Source organism: Rhinatrema bivittatum, chromosome 14 (genome assembly GCF_901001135.1).
Source record: "Rhinatrema bivittatum chromosome 14, aRhiBiv1.1, whole genome shotgun sequence".
NCBI lineage: Eukaryota > Metazoa > Chordata > Amphibia > Gymnophiona > Rhinatrematidae > Rhinatrema > Rhinatrema bivittatum.
This window is the reverse complement of record NC_042628.1, coordinates 37,159,619-37,176,699: the sequence shown is the minus strand read 5'-3', so window position 1 is coordinate 37,176,699 and position 17,081 is coordinate 37,159,619. Positions and strand designations below refer to the sequence as shown.

General features: G+C 42.9%; 1 protein-coding gene across 5 annotated transcripts in view; it reads right to left on the bottom strand.

The window, feature by feature from the left end:
- Window positions 1–17,081, bottom strand: part of IFT140 (intraflagellar transport 140) — a 298,079-nt gene that overhangs the window by 224,588 nt on the left and 56,410 nt on the right. For all 5 annotated transcript variants that reach the window (XM_029577418.1, XM_029577414.1, XM_029577415.1 and 2 more), the window contains exons 6-8: window positions 12,768–12,943; window positions 11,939–12,030; window positions 6,023–6,129 (exon numbers count right to left, since the gene is read on the bottom strand). In XM_029577418.1, coding sequence (XP_029433278.1) covers window positions 6,023–6,129; window positions 11,939–12,030; window positions 12,768–12,943 — 375 coding nt within the window. The remainder of the gene's footprint in view (window positions 1–6,022; window positions 6,130–11,938; window positions 12,031–12,767; window positions 12,944–17,081) is intronic.

Genomic DNA, 17,081 nt, shown 5'->3' with positions numbered 1-17,081 from the left:
TATGTACCCCTGCAGTGACATCATCTATACAAAGGCCAACTGTGGACAAACTTAACAAAACTTGATTATTAACAGATAACCATTAAAGCGCTCAGCTCGACAGTGCAGTTGGAGAAGTTTCTGATGTCCTTGGATTTGTCCAAGGCATACCTGCATATTTCCATCTGACTAGAGCATCAATGATTTCTATGTATCGCAGTTTTGGAGCATCATTATCAGTTTCAAACACTACTTTTTGGTTTGGTCACCATGCTCAGAATCTTTTCCAAGGTTGTGGTGGTGGCGACAGAGTTGAGAAAGGATAGGATTCTGGTACACCCATACTTGGACAACTGGCTGATTTGGACCAAAAGTCTGGAAGAGAGCCTCTGAGTGTCACGCAAGGTGATTTTATTGTTGCAGGAGCTAGGTTGGGTGATGAACCTGGCCAAGAGCAATCTTCAGCCATTTCAGTCGCCCAGGCCCACAGCACCACCATCAATCCGAGCACCTGTAGATATGACCACACTGTCGGGCATATTGTGTTAATCAGTAGTCATACCTGTGCCATCAGCTTCCAAATACTGCCCTCCAGCAAGAACACCCTGCCCTGCTTCATGTCGAACTGAACACCGAAATACTCTAGCGACTGAAATGGCTGAAGATTGCTCTTGGCCAGGTTCATCACCCAACCTAGCTCCTGCAACAATAAAATCACCTTGCGTGACACTCAGAGGCTCTCTTCCAGACTTTTGGTCCAAATCAGCCAGTTGTCCAAGTATGGGTGTACCAGAATCCTATCCTTTCTCAACTCTGTCGCCACCACCACAACCTTGGAAAAGATTCTGAGCATGGTGACCAAACCAAAAAGTAGTGTTTGAAACTGATAATGATGCTCCAAAACTGTGATACATAGAAATCATTGATGCTCTAGTCAGATGGAAATATGCAGGTATGCCTCGGACAAATCCAAGGACATCAGAAACTTCTCCAACTGCACTGCCATTATCTCTGAGCGCAAGGTTTCCATGCGAAAATGAGTCATATGCAAATTACTGTTTACCCCTTGAGATCCAGAAAAGAGCCCTCCTTCTTGGGCACAACGAAATAAATGGAATATCGGCCCATATTTTCTTGAGACGTGGGCACTGGAACCATAGCATTAGGACTGAGGAGTTTTGACAACATTCACTCCATTGGATGTCTCTTCTGCGGAGAATTACAGGGAGACACCATAAATATGTCTGAGGAACACTGCAAAACTCCAGCGCACAGTCATCTCGTATCACCTCCAGAACCCACTGGTCTGACGTGATTTCAACCCACCTCAGATAAAAGAGAGAGAGAGGTGACACCCTATCTCCTGTTCCAGGGGGTGGATCAGTAACCTTCACTGAGAGTCTCTACTACCCAAGTCTGTACTCTGTCTGTGCTGCCTGGGACAAAGGGACTGAGACCTACCCAAATGTCGAGCCCTCTGAAAGGCTGCTCCTCTGTAGGGTCAAAAACATTTGGATGCCCTAGTACAACCTCTTATGCTGAAGGAGCACAGCATTTGTTTCTTATCTTCTGGCAACCGAGGAACTTGAGACTCACCCCACTTATTGGCCATTTTCTCCAGCTCACTCCCAAACAAGAGTGAGCCTTTAAAGGGCAACTTTGTAAGGTTAGGCTTGGAGGTTGCATCGGCCGACCAATTCCTCAGCCATAACTGATGCATGGCCACTATTACCGATGCCACACCTCTGGCCGAAGTGCAGATCAAATCGCAGCCCGCATCTGCCAGAAAGGCAGCTGCTGGTTCTATCACTGCCCTGGAAATCACACCAGATTCATCGACCTCCTGAGAGAGAAGTAAACAAGTGAGCCACCAGGGAGCAACAAGAAGCTATCTGCAAAGTCATTGCCATTGCTTCAGAGACTTGCTTAAGGATGGCCTCAATTCTCCGATCGTGTGCATCCTTTAAGGCCGCTCCTCCCTCTACAGGAATAGTAGTCCGCTTGGTAATAGCACCCACAAGCGCATCCAATTTTGGAAAGCACAATTGCTCTCTCACAGCTGGATCCAGGGGGTACAGGCCTTCCAAAATTTGTCCCCCTTTGAAATTCGCTTCCGGGGCGCCCCACTCAAGATCAATCAATTCTTGAATAACCTCCATAATAGGGAAGAAACATGAGGCTTTACACAAAGAAATCAAAATGGGATCTTTTTTTTTTTGCTCAGACATGTATTCGGCCCCAGGTACTTCCAGCATCTTCAATGTCTGGGAAATCAGAAAGAACCAAAACATAGCCCTATACGGCTCCAATCTCAGAGGAATTTTCCCATCTTCCAGGGAGTAAGGATCAGCTTCATCATCCTTGCCATCTGGGTCCCTATTGGGAAGGCTGGCAGCCGATCTAGTTGTACACCGACGCTTACTCACAGCACCAGGCGAGTGGGATTTCACTGCCTGCAACTCTGAGCTGTAAGATTGGCTGGGGCAGAGGACTGCGCCTGAAGAAAAGACTGCAGTCCTTAAAATATTCTACCCAAGAAAAGGCAGAGGGATCCTTGTCAAAACCAGGAGGTACCTGCCTGTGCCCACTGAACTACCTTCCCCGACTGACTAGCAAGTTAGGGGAGCTCCAAAGTCAGGCGACCCTTCTGGCAGTTCTTTTCCCAGACTTGCATCAGGCTGGGAAGAACCGGGCTTAGTAAAATCAGATGAAGGCAATTCCTCCTGAGCCTCTAAAGCGCTGACATGCCCGAATATGACAAGCAGCACAGAGGGTAAGGTTTCTTTTCTATAGGCGCCTTCAATCTGACAATATGCTCTAACAGGCGTCTGAGAAGTGTGCATCCAGCTGTATTCGGGCTGCAAAAACCAACCAGGCATTCAACCCTGTGCCCTGATGAGCACCCATAAATTGGGCTCCCACGAGGCCACATAGACTTGTGTGCACAGATAAAGGTGTGCTAATGAGCGCGCAGACAGATGCCCCTAACCAACTGGACATCCAAACAAGCATCCAACCAGGCACGCAAATTGGACGCACATACTTTTTTTTTTTTTTAATTTAGATTTTTATATTCTGCTTTTCACACTTTTTTCAGCACTTCAAAGCAGATTACATTCAGGTACTGTAGAAATTTCCCTATCCCCAGAGGAGGAGGCAACGGAGGGTAAAGTGACTTGCCCAATGTCACAAGGAGTAACAGTGGGATTTGAACCCTGGTCTCCTGGTTTGAAGCCCACTGCTCTAACCACTAGGCTACTCCTCCACTGAGAGAACCAAAAAGTGCAACCTGATGTGCAGGAAAAAGCACGCCACGTAGCGAACAAGAAACCCTGAGAGTGGGCTTAGCCAAAAAGGCTGTTCAACCCGCTAGGATCAGCACGCCAAACACAGAGACCGAAAGAGAGAGGACACCCTACAAAAAAATTCACCTCCCTCTGTGTTTATATGTATATTTGCCTGAGCTCAGCCCATCCTGGCTGAGTCAGAATTGGTCTCTGGCTACGAGGGGAGAGAGCAAATGCCTTCATCTCCGTACTTAGCTTACTGAACCCGCTACTTTTTCAGCTGGTTTTTTTTTTTAAACAGCTAAGTCCACACCAGCTGAAAACCAGCTACCGGACCTCATCTGAGGGAGGGACCATATGGTATCACCTCAGGAGAGCAGGGCAAAATACATTTCCTTCTTCTTTTCTCCTTCTAAAACTTAAAGCAATCCCCAGTAGGTAGATGCACGTCCACCATCTGCTGGAGACGTAGAATACTGGCGGGTTGATGTCACTGCAAGGGTATATATACCGTGATGTCAGCTTTGCTCTGACTCCATCTGCTGATAGAGGTGCATATCCCACTAGTTTGGATTCACCTGTGAAAACGCTAAGAAATGTTATATTTTCAAATTGTGATCCAGCTTCCTGTTTGAAAGTTGCTCTTAAGCTATCACTGGAAGATTCTTCATGCCTTCCATTGCAAAACTAAAAGAAACCTGGAAAACTGACTTTATTTTCAGGTGAAGTTGATGCTTCATCACTGCAGCAAGTAGATGAAGAAGCATTTTTCTTTTCTTCAAATATTTTGTCTGCAGGCTGATAAAATCCTATGTATTTGAATGTACGACTAAAACTATGTTACTTCATCCACAGGGAAGGAAAACAAAAATAAAGCTGCTAGTCCCTTTTTGAGATCTCAAAGCATGTAAACAATGTAGTATCTCATGATCCCTTCCTTCAGGTGGACACAAAGCTAGAATGCTGCTCACTTCTGGCCACAAATCAACTTGCTTAGTTATTTTCAGAAAATGTGTTTAAATTCTGTTGTATAATTTATTATTGTTTATGTTGAATATTTTATGGAAGATCTGAATATTTAGCAGTTTTCCATGGTAACATTGCAACATATTAACTAAGAAATGTCCCACTAAAGCAGAGGGAAACACCGGTGATATTTATTACCTATCCTGCATTTCAGCCACTGCACTTTGTTCTAATATAATTTTCCTATTTCACCATGCCGTGGAGGGCAAGCAAACCGTTAAATGCTAAAGAGACGAGAGCTCTGCTTCAGTCCTCTTTTCAAATTTATTAAAAGAACATTTGCCTTAATATCTACACAAAACTTATTGCCAAGTCAAATGAAAGGATTTATCTGGATGTACCAGAAATTTTATAATAAACTAGTCTCAGCATTATTTATTTAAAAATGAAGGGGGTGTGTAAACCTTAGAATGCTACTACTGACTAATTAGTGATACACAGCAAGTCTTTTAGTAATCATGATGCAAATCAATTTGTTATAAAACGTACTGTCAAGCAAACAAAGCAATCTCTCCAGATTATAGAGACCTAAAGAAATAATGTAACTTATTGCTAGCAAGTATCTGAACAGGGAAGGGGGAGTGCTCATATTCAGCAGTATAATAGGAGACATTCATATATCATCCTGACTGTGGGGAAAAAAAAGAAGAGAGAAAGAAAGATGTTACAGAAGAATACTTTTTATACTCTCAGGCCAAGAGGCAGAAAAGATGCAGAAAAGAGAAAGGATGAGGAACAAAAGAGAGGGAAATATAGAGAGAAAAGAAAGAAAGAAAGACAAGAAGATACATGGGGATGGAACAGAGATATAAATAAGGAATGTTTGGGGATTTTATTGACTCCAAACGTTTTACGCTCAAATTAAAGCCTTTGTTAAATCTGGTTTTTAAAAATGTCATACGGTGCGTGGTCTAAAACACTTATTGTATCCGTCAGATTTTCGTTCAGGCGCTTATTCTTCCTCTTCTGGACTACTGTAATACCACACTACTGGGACTATCAGCTTATACCATTAAGTCTCTTCAGTTATTAAAGGTACAAAAATGTGTGAACATATTTCACCTGTTTTAAAAAATTTATATTGGCTTCCATTCATCAACATATTTATGGTCTATAATCTCCTTTCTTTGGACTAATTCATTGTTAAAAATCTATGTACCAAGTCATAACCTTAGATCAGCAAAAAAAGGCTTCAGATATTCCATCTCATAAACAGGCCAGGCTTGATGTCACAAATGAGAGAGCTCTCTCTATTGCTGCTTTTGAATTTTGGTACAGTCTTCCATTTGAGTTAAGAATAAGCAATTTAAAACCATGCTAAAGACTTGTTTGTTTCGGTTAGCCTTTGACTAGCTTGGCTTTCAGCTGTTTTTATCTGAAAGATAATTCAGTGGTTTTCACTGTAGTGATTTTATTTAATTTGGTTTTTATTTTTGGTTTGTTTTTTTTAACATTGCTTTGATGTTTTATTAGCTTTATGATATACTGCGTAATGGTATTTTTTTTCTCTTTGTGTTATTTGTTTTTATGTTTAATTTTATTATGTATGTTAATATTGTAAATCGCCTCAGCATCAGGCAATACATAAATCCTTAGGGGTAGATTTTATAAATGTACGCCCGCGCAAACAAAAGTACGCCGGATTTTATAAGATGCGCACGTAGACCTGCGCGCGCTGCCTGTTCCCTCCAAGGCCGCTCCGACACAAGGAACTGCAAGAAAATGCTCACCTTTCACACTGCAGTATGAGACACAATTTATATTCTCGCCTCCTTCAAAGCTGAGTTGTTCATCCAGAGAAAGCACATAATTCTCATCCCGTTCCAAGTCCCAGAATCTAATGCACATAAAGGAAGATTTTATCTAATATTTCAAACACTGAATTATCATACATCATTCTTAAATAACTTTCAGTATGAAACAGGTACTGAATGAAACTCTCAACTGCAGAATTTGTATAGTGCAAACATGCTACCAAAACCTAATGCCCAAGATTGCTCAAAAGGCTGTTTTAGTTGCAAGGTACATTTTTTAAATTAAAGGTGCTGTTTGTATCAGAGAAAAAAAAAACTGCAAGAAATAAAACTTGCCTCCAAATTTCTGACTGTATCACATTGTACACATTGCATTTGACCTTATACTACCTGTATAACAACTGCTGTCGATTAGTTAAAGGAAAGCCGAAATAATGTTTTAAACAGAGTTGATACTTTTTGCAAAGCTAACAAACATTTAAATGTATTTATTTATATTGTTTTATAGACCGATATTCTGTGTATCAATCACACTGGTTTACAACCAAATAAATAAAGTAAAAATTAGTGTAAAAATGAACTTTTACATTAATTAGAATAATAAACAAACTAATACATCACAGCAATTAAAAAATAAAAGCAATTAGTAATTTTCAAATTAAAATGAAATAAAAATGAATTAAAAGAAACTAAATAAAATCATAAAATAAATGACAATGAAATAAAAAAACTTAATAAAATTATAACATTAAATAACAGTGAAGGTAAAATAATATGCATTAATTTCTTTCTTGCTGCTCATCCTTTATGTAGAGACTTCTTTGCTAAACACCTGTTTAAACATCCAGCTTTTGGAATTACTAAAGTTCCTTCCTTAACCAAAGTGATGTTTCTGACTTCCCCTTCTGGTGTATGGAAGAAAACAAGTCAAGCCTTCATATGATTGATGTTTTTGATTGGGTGACTAAAGAATTGGATCAAGGAAAAACGCTCGATGTGATCTACCTGGATTTCAGCAAAGCTTTTGATACAGTCCTGCATAGGAGGCTTGTGAATACAATGAGAAGATTGAGAATGAGCGTCAAGGTGGTGGCCTGGATTACAAACTGGTTATCAGACAGAAGACAGTGTGTGATGGCGAATGGAACCTACTCCGAGGAGAGACTGGTGTTAAGTGGAGTGCCACAAGGATCGGTGTTGGGACTGGTTCTGTTCAATATCTTTATGAGAGACATTGTGGAAGAGACAGAAGGTAAAGTTTGTCTATTTGCAGATGATACTAAGATATGCAACAGAGTGGACACGCCGGAAGGAGTAAAGAGAATGAGAAGTGATTTAAGGAAGCTTGAAGAGTGGTCGAAGATATGGCAGCTGGGATTCAATGCCAAGAAGTGCAGAGTCATGCATCTGGGGGGATGGTAATCCAAAAGAGCTGTTTGTGATGGGGGATGGTGGTGGTGAAGGGCTGTTTTGCATGGAGCATGAAAGGGAGCTTGGAGTGATAGTGTCTGGTGATATGAAGACGGTGAAACAATGTGATAAGGCGATAGCTAAAGCCAGAAGAATGCTGGGCTGCATAGAGAAAGGAATAAGTAGAAAAAAAAAAGGAGGTGATAATCCCCATGTACAGGTCCTATGTGAGGCCTCATCTGGAATTTTGTGCTCAGTTCTGGATACCATATCTCAAAAGGGACAGGAGGAGAGGAGGTGCAGGGGAGATATAATACAGACCTTCAGATACCTGAAAGGTTTAATGATGCACAATCAACAAATCTTTTCCGTTGGAAAGAAATCAGTAGAACTAGGGGTCATTAAATGAAACTCCAGGAAGGATGATTCAGAACCTGTGTCAGGAAATATAGATTGCCCTTTGTGGGCAAGAGAGCTAGACGACTGTAAGAGCACATTATTTTCTGATACGATTTCCCATAAATATTTCGATATTATTTAAATGAAGAGAGTGTGAGAGATTGGTTCCTCTAATACTGTGATTTGTTTTTTGTATGCTTACATAGAGAGGATTTATAAGCCTGAGGAGAGAAATATCTTTTGAGTTCATTACGGACGAAATATAGATTTCCATGCCGGGCTCCATCGGATGATGTCACTCATGTGTGAGGACTACCATCCTGCTTGTCCTTTGAGAAATATTTCTTCACGGAGAGGGTGATGGATGCCTGGAATGCCCTCCTGGAGGAGATGGTGAAGACAAAAATGGTGAAGGATTTCAAAGGGGCATGGGATAAACACAGTGGATCTCTAAAGGCTAGAGCAGAGCTTTCCAAACTGTGTGTCGGGACACGTTAGTGGTTCGCCTGCAGTGTGCAGGTGTGTCGCGCAAGCCTGGGCCACATAGCCGCTCCCCTCCAGCGAGTCACTTTTTTTTTTTTCAGTTCGTGGGTTGCTTATTATTGGGCGATTTTTGCTGTCAATCGTGTTTTTTTGGGGCTTTGTGGGTGGGACTTGAGCCCAGCTGTCCCTGTCATTGGCTGCTGCTGCTGATGAGGCCTGGCCACGCAGAGAACTGACTGCAAGCAGCAGTGTTTGGTGATCATGGAAGGTGTTATGCACCATGGCAGGCTTGAACCCAGAAGGGAGTGAAGCACTTAACTGGCAACAATCAAAAAGAAAGGGTACATGAGTGTGGGGGGCCAGACATGTGCTTGGGGGGGGGGGGGGAAGAGATGAGTGTGTGGGGGTCAGACATGTGCTTGGGGGTAGAGAAAGATGAGTGTGTGGGGGACAGACATCTGCTTGGGCTTGTTTTTTTGGAAAATAGTGCTTATTTTTTCATGAAACACTGGCAACAATCAAAAAGAAGAGGTACATGAGTGTGGGGGCCAGACGTGCTGAGGGGGGGGGGGAGATATAAATGTATGGGGGCCAGACATGTGCTTGGGGGGAGAGAGATGAGTATGTGGGGACAGACATGTGCTTGGGCTTTTTTTTTTTTTTTTTTTTTTAAATAGTGCTTGTTTTTTTCATGAAACAGTGGCAACAATCAAAAAGAAGAGGTACATGAATGTGGGGGCCAGACGTGCTTGGGGGGGGAGAGAGATGAGTGTGTGGGGGCCAGACGTGCTTGGGGGGGGGAAATGAGTGTGTGGGGGCCAGACGTGCTTGGGGGGGGGGAGAAATGAGTGTGTGGGGGACTGTGTGCTTGAGGAGAGAGATGAGTGTGTGGGGGACAGACATTGTGCTTGGGGGGGAGAGAGATAAGTGTGTGGGGGACAGACAATTTGTTTTATTATTGTTACTCAAATTATAACAATAACATTAATCTTGGAATATTATATATTTTTAATATAAATGAAAGGTTTTCATGAGATAGGTTGTGTCATAAAACATTTTATTTATGTATATATTTAAGGAAACATACATAAATTGTTAAAATACATTTCGTTCGTTTAACCTTTACCCTCTGGTTTGCTAGTGGATTGAATTACTGTGTCGTGAAATTATGTTTGTCTAAAAAGTGTGTCACCAACATAAAAAGTTTGGAAAGCTCTGGGCTAGAGGATGGAAATGAAGAAAAGAGTGTATGGGGGTAACTTGCTGGTGCGGCGGTTACTACCCTTAACTAATAAGCCACAACTTCTTTATTGCTCTCTGCTTCAACGGCAGGGAGAAAGGAGAAAAAGGGAATTAAATATAGACAGCAAATAACTAGGACACTGAATTTTGTGGTCTGGGAAAAATAAACATAGGGGCAACTTGCTGATGCGGCTGTTATTACCTTTAACTAATAAGTCAAACTCTTGATGTGACTCCCAACAGTACTCTCAACGTCTACGGCAGAAGTAACAGAGAATTTGGATTCTAACAGTAGCCAACAAGGGCCCCGACTTTGACGGCCTGGGAAACTGATAAGACTGGGGGGACTTGTATGGCTCAACAGAAACTACCATAAACTTGCTGGGCAGACTGGATGGACTGTAGATCCTTTTCTGCCATCATTTCTATGTTTCTATATATTATCACTGAAAAATGTGTGCAAAACCTAAAATATAGTTGAATTTAAACACAGTGCCTGCATTCTTAGGACTCCATATCCTGAAATAGACTGTTTCCAAATTCCTGATTATTTTGAGAAGTCTGAACAAAAAAATCTTTGGTACACTAAAAAAAAAATATCTGAATTGACTTTGTAACATCTGGAGAAAGCAGTTTGCTCTATAAGATTCTGAATGTGGTATTCCATCTCTTGTACACTGCAGTGGAATTCTAAAAGCCAGGGCCTGGAACAAAGTTGATACTTTAGAGCTTGAGAGATCTTTTAATGAGCCAATGCAAGAATAATCTAAATATGTTGTAATGCATGAATAGTTCCCTTCTTCAAATGTCAGGTATATGTTGTATATGACAAGCATAATAATAGCATTCAAAAGGGCATGGGACAAACACAGAGGATCCTTAGTTGCTAAAGAAATAGCTCTGTTACACCTAAGGTTAACATTTCCACATAGGGGTAGCCTGCATGGAGCAGCATTTACTACCATAGGCAACTTGCTGGGCAGACTGGATAGATCATTTTGGTCTTTATCAGACTTCATTAACTATGTTACTAAATTAAAAGACTATGCTGAGAAAAATACTATTAACTAATCTGATTTCCTAAACATTTGAGTTTCTCTTTATGATTGTTTTAACTGTATTCCGCGTAGAACTTTGGATATTGTACATAATAAATGGGAGCATCCACACAGAGGCAGTACAAACTGGAGCTGATCTTCTGACTAACCAACCCCCTGCCCCACAGCCCTTTGGTTCTGGGGGCTGGTAGGATTTGTCTTCTGTAGAACATAAGAGTGGCGAGACAAGGCAGGCTGGATGAGGGAGAGCTGGGTACAGAACATTGGCAAGGACAAGATTAAATAGGGACTGCAAATGGACAGGACTAGACAGGGACTAGACTAGACAGGGACAGGCTTAGACAGGGACTGAACAAGTACAGGATTAGACAGGCAACAGGAAACAAGGAAGAGGGCACAAGGCTAGCAAGGTAATCCTAGTAGGCCCGGAGGCCACAAGGTAGAACAGGAAAGCCCAGGACGGCACAGAGCATGGCAGGGAAGCCTGAGAGGCTGCAGAGCAAGGCCAGAAGGCTTAGAAGGGCCCAAAGCAAGGCAAGAGGCCAAGAGAGGTCACAGAGCAAGATAAGAGGTCAAGATAGGGCACAAAGCAAGGCAGGAGGCCTAGGTAGGCTACAAGGCAAAGCAGAATAGCAAGGAAAGAGTGGTCAGGTCAGAGAGCCGAGGTGACTCAATGGAGAGGCACTGAGCACTGGACAAGCTGGATTAAGTAGGGCTGAGGTTTGGGCATAGTATGATCAGCAAGGAGGCAACTGGCAAGGTAGTGAGAAAGGCTCACTGAAGACTCCTAGTGAAGGGAAGACTGCACAGCTGGCTGAACCTTGGCATGAGAAGATTGCACAGCAGGCGGAACCATGACAATAAATATCTATGAATATTTATGAATGTTTATTTAGGAATCGCAAAGAAATTCTGATTTGCAGTATATAAATTCTAAATAAATCTTAAATTAGACAAAACCATATCAAATATTTTATCAACAGCAATAAAACAGCCCAGTAAGGGATGTACAGGAGAGTTATCAGGCCATAACTGTAAACAACATCAAGAAACAAAGCAATGGGGAACACTTGAAAGTTCTTATGATCAAAAACAGTCTCTCTGCATATCTAAATTAAATACTTCACTCTCTTATCTCTTCACAAGATCCTTTGCACTTCTGGGGCGGTTGTGCTAGCAAGTATCAAAGTACAAAGTACACCACATACACCTACTCGTCTGACACATACAGTATATGATGTTTCAAAGTTACACTAATCTGGGATACTCATTTGCTGATCAGTGCCAGATAAACTCTTACCTAATGACGGTCTCTCCAGTTGCTGTAATTAGGAGACTGCGATCAACCCAAATGATGTCTGCAGACTGTCCTGTTTTTCCACTAAGCTTCACCTATCAACAAAGTCAGCACTTTCAGATGAAACAAAATAAGATTGCGCAAAGTTTGCTACAGATGTCTGAACACTACAAGAATGTCATCCTTTCCTGTAAAGCCTCTCTCCAGCATTTTCCCCCACATATATATTGTAGATCAAATGATGCAATGATCCTCTACAGTTTACAACAAGAAGCAGATTCCTACATGACTAATTACAATACTGCTCTATAATTACCACTATATTTCACCAAGAAAGCCTCTCCCTTCTTTTAACTTAAGCAAAGTGAGTGCTACTGTCAGGGCACATCCAGCCCCCACCAGTTCAAGGAATGATGGAGAGTCAAAAATCGACCACAGGACCCTCTTAAGTAGCATAATACACTAATCACAGGTTGACGCAAAAAGTTTTTTTTCTTACCTCAAGGAACTCAAGTCAGAAATCCAACTCTGTTCCCTTGCATAATGGCGCCGTGAGCAATTGGGTCATCATGCCTGCCTTTCTACATTGGTATGACAATATGACATACATATTGCAGAAATGCTGAAAGAAAGGCATGATCATCCTATCTGGTGTGCTATACAACAGGAACACAACGAAATCACTGACAAATGGAAAAAACCTGATCTAGTTACTGTACAATTGGAGCTTCAAACATATTTTGTGTTCCATGTTGCTATTTTCTCACATCTGTCCAATCCCCCTTTAAGTTTCTGTTCCATGCTTACTCAGCAGTATTCCCACCTCTCCTACCTTCATTATTTCTTCTGCTACTCCCTCAGGGCTGATTGTGTACTGAGACAAGAGGAAATTCTCAGTGACTACCACCAAAACCTCCCTTCTCTCTAAAAACAGAAGCATTTTCAGTGGGCTCTCAGTATTCAAGGTTTGGGTTGTCTTCCCCTTCTCAGTAACACAGTGCACAGACCCTGCAAAAGATAAGACAAAATTATTCACTGAGCAGCATAAATATCCATGAAAATAAAAGTATGGGGTCAAAAAAAGCAGCTCTTTCACACAATGAACCTCTTGGGGCTGCTGTGAATCTGGCCAGGGGAAGGTAACATTATATATAACCGATCATCAGACTTCGCCTAAATTGGCAAGAAATATTTTTTTTAGGATTAATAGACATGAAGTCAGCACATCATTAGAGAGCCAGCTATACAGATAGATTCAAAAACTGGCAACTAAATATGTACTGTTTTACTTGAGAGTTAAATTTATTAAAAAGCTTTAAACATAAAATACAAACAGAGAACACGGCGGCAGAAAAAGACCATATGGCCCAACCGGTCTGCTCATCCGCATCTCCTGTTCAGCTTTATAGTCCCTTCCCTCTCCACCTCAGAGACATCTGTGCTTGTCCCATGCTCTTGAATTCCTTGGAAGTATTTAAAATGTCTCCCCTTTCCCATCATTCCTCCAAGGTATACATGTTTAGATCTTTAAGCCCATCCCCAAATGCTTTATGATTAAGGACCTTTGTTTTCAGTTTTTATTTTATTATTCTTGAGATGCTGTAATAACAGTACAATTGAATAGAAAAGTTCTCTACAACTCTATCGTGGAAGAGAGGGAACTCTACTACAACATATACCTTTTGCACTCAATTTATGGTTCTGCTTTTGAGAAACAGATTATGGTTTCCTATGCAAAAAAAAATAAATAGTCATTAAGGTGCCTAAATGCAAAGGTACATGCATACTTGAAAGCCTGCACAGAACAAGGCAATTTTCAAACATAGGTGCCTGAATACAAGGAATCTGAAAATTGGGTTATGCAAGTACATTTAAACGAAGAAAAACAGGGGTATACAGTTAGTAGTGTTATGATATGAAAATGTAAGATACATGCCCCCTTTTTATGTGATAAGTTTCTGTGCATTATGAAAGTACATGCATAGTTTTAGGTGACTGAAAATCCACTTACTCCCACACAGCCAACTTAAGTGGGTTAACTCTATTTTTACTTGGATAACAGGCAACTAAGACTTTGAAATTTTACCCCAATGTATATTAACTTAACTGGTCAATATTATGCCGTGTTTTACCTATAGGTTGAATATATAATCTACTACAATTTTCCAGCAGTGCTCAGGGATGTAATAGATCAGTTTAACCATTAGATGGCACTAAAATTACTCTCTTTTTTTCTATTAGTTTGTTAGCAGCAAACTGTCTGCCAGTACCAACTTTATACTGGTAGTATGATTGCTGGAATAGCTGGAAAACAGGTTTTATCCAGATGTCATTCTAGGAGGGTTCCCAGCTTTCTCTGGACCATTTAAAGCTATGCCACCAGCACCAGTCCTTCCATCCTATACTGTATAAACTGCACTGATAGTACACCAGGAGCAGCCACAGAGGTAGGCAAAACGCTCTCCCGTCTCCTGAAGATTTCTGAACCTGAAATTGAGCCCAGCAACCTCTGCGAGTTACAGTCCTGTGGTGCTCCTGTTGCTGGTGGATTCTGCCATGGCACTTTTGACCTTGCAGCAATACTTCTTTTGCACGTCAGCTCCTCATTCTTCCACTGCATGCAGTAAGCATTTAGACTGCAGTATGTATATGCCTCAAAGCACACAAGTTCCTCTTCCCCATAGCTGGAAACAATGGTTTTGTTCACCCTGAGATTTGCTAGCAATGAAATGGATGATGAGCCTCACCACCTCAAAAATGATTAAAAATGTGTAATTTCCTGAGTAAGTTCCAGGAAAATAATGAAGAAACCTAACCAGTGAAAGCATATCCTAAAGACAAAAAAAGACTGGCATTTTTAGTTTCTAGCTGGCAGTGTGATTGCCTTCTATTTGCAGCTGATTGATACAGATATATATATCTATATAAATAAAAATGTTAAATAGTTTGGACAAAATCACTAATCTCAGAAACCACTGAACCGATTGCCTTCAAATTTGGACACAACCTTCATTTCACATACAGGAAGGTTCTTCTCTACTTACATTACAGATATGTCACACCTGTGACAGGTAAAATAGGTTTAAAGATTTTTTCGAGAAAACAGCGACATCTGCTGGATGTAAGCGCCATCTATTACACCTTACACTAACACACGCTACACTAATCATTTCGCCAGTCCAGGACCACGTTTCACTTCCATTTTAACACATTCACGCACTTTTTTCGCCGGAAGATAACTATTTCCTTTACAGATAAAATACACCCACCACCCTCCTCACACCCCCCACACACATGCCAAATTTATTTACTTCCCACAGCCTCCCAACACACACAAAACCACCCTCCTCACACCCCACACACACATGCCAAATTTATTTACTTCCCACAGCCTCCCAACACACACAAAACCACCCTCCTCACACCCCACACACACATGCCAAATTTATTTACTTCCCACAGCCTCCCAACACACACAAAACCACCCTCCTCACACCCCCCACACATGCCAAATTGATTTACTTCCCACAGCCTCCCAACACACACAAAACCACCCTCCTCACCCCCCCCACACATGCCAAATTGATTTACTTCCCACAGCCTCCCAACACACACAAAACCACCCTCCTCACACCCCCCACATACATGCCAAATTTATTTACTTCCCAGGCCCTCACAACACACACAAAACCTGACAGAAGTCCGGGAGGCTCCAGCGGGGGGCCAGGACTGATCCGGGACACATCTTCTGCACTACGGCCGTCGGCTGCCAGCAATCAACATGGCGCCTACGGCCCTTTCCCTTACTATGCCACTCGGGGACACCAATGGCAGCAGTAGCCCATGTGACATAGTAAGGGCGAGGGCCCCTCGGCGCCATTTTCAAGACTGGCAGCCGGCGGACCTTTGCCCTTACTATGTTAGAGGACCTACCGCTGCCATTGCTCCACCCCACTGACATAGTAAGGGCAAAGGGCTGTCGGAACCCGTTTCAGTGCTCGCAGCCGACGGACCAACGCCAATACATCGCTCCCAGACCGCTCCTGAATGCCCGCTCCACCGACTGACATTTTTATCAGGTCTCGGGGGGTCTGGAGAGTGGGGGGTGGTAATGAATTTATTGCGAACATCTTGGGGAGGGATCACGAGGGGGGGGGCAGGTTTCATTCATTCGGCAACTCTGGGGGGGCAGGGGGTGGGCTACTGTTTTTCGCAGGGCTGGGGGAGGAAGGGGCAGGAGAGTGTGGGGTGGTTAGTTTAAGAGAACGTTTCTCATAGGGTTGTTTTTTGGGGGAAGGGGGAGGTTCACACACAAATACATACACTAAACTTGCACGATCTCGGGAATGCACCAAAATAGCCTTCCCCAGACCACAAAACAAATTTGGAAGTACAAATTTGGTTAGGCACTCTCCTATTTGGCTACATAACACGCACAGACGCCCAGGGACAGACCACATGTAGCACCAACAATTTTAATTCCCCAGGTCTTGGTGGGGGGCAGGACGGTGGGGGGTGGTTGGGATTGGGGTTTTTTTTGGAGTGGGGGGGTTCCCACAGAAATAGAAAGACAAAAGTTTTCTGATCTGAAGGGTAGGCAGTAGACAGGGGAAGGTGACAGTGAGGGGAGGGAGAATGAGGGGGGAGGTGAGGGGGGTGAGTGACTGAGGTAAATGAGCAAGGGGAAGGGGAAGGGGAAGGGGGAGGGAGGGAAAAGAACCTGACTCTGCCACTGCAACGCGTGGCGGGGTACAGCTAGTGTATATATCTACCTTATAAATGGGCTCTGACCGACGGCCCGCAAATGCGCAGTAGAGAGCAGCTCTACCGCGCATGTGCGGGCCAGCACGTTGGTCAGAGCCGTGCGTGCCCGGAAAAAAAAAAATGGCGGTGGGGCCGCAGGAGCGGCGGCGGCCGCGAAGCAGGAGCGGGAGGAGAAGTAGCGGCGCCGCGCGCGCGAGTGACAACCCCCCCTCCCCGAGATCTGCCGGCAGGAGCGGGAGGAGAAGTGGCGGCGCCGCGCGCCCGCGGGAGTAAACACCCCCCCCCCCCCGAGATCTGCCGGTTGTGGACGATCGTAAAGGGGAGGGGATCGAGAGAGGGAGGGGAAGGTGAGAGAGAGAGGGGGGAGGGGAAGGTGAGAGAG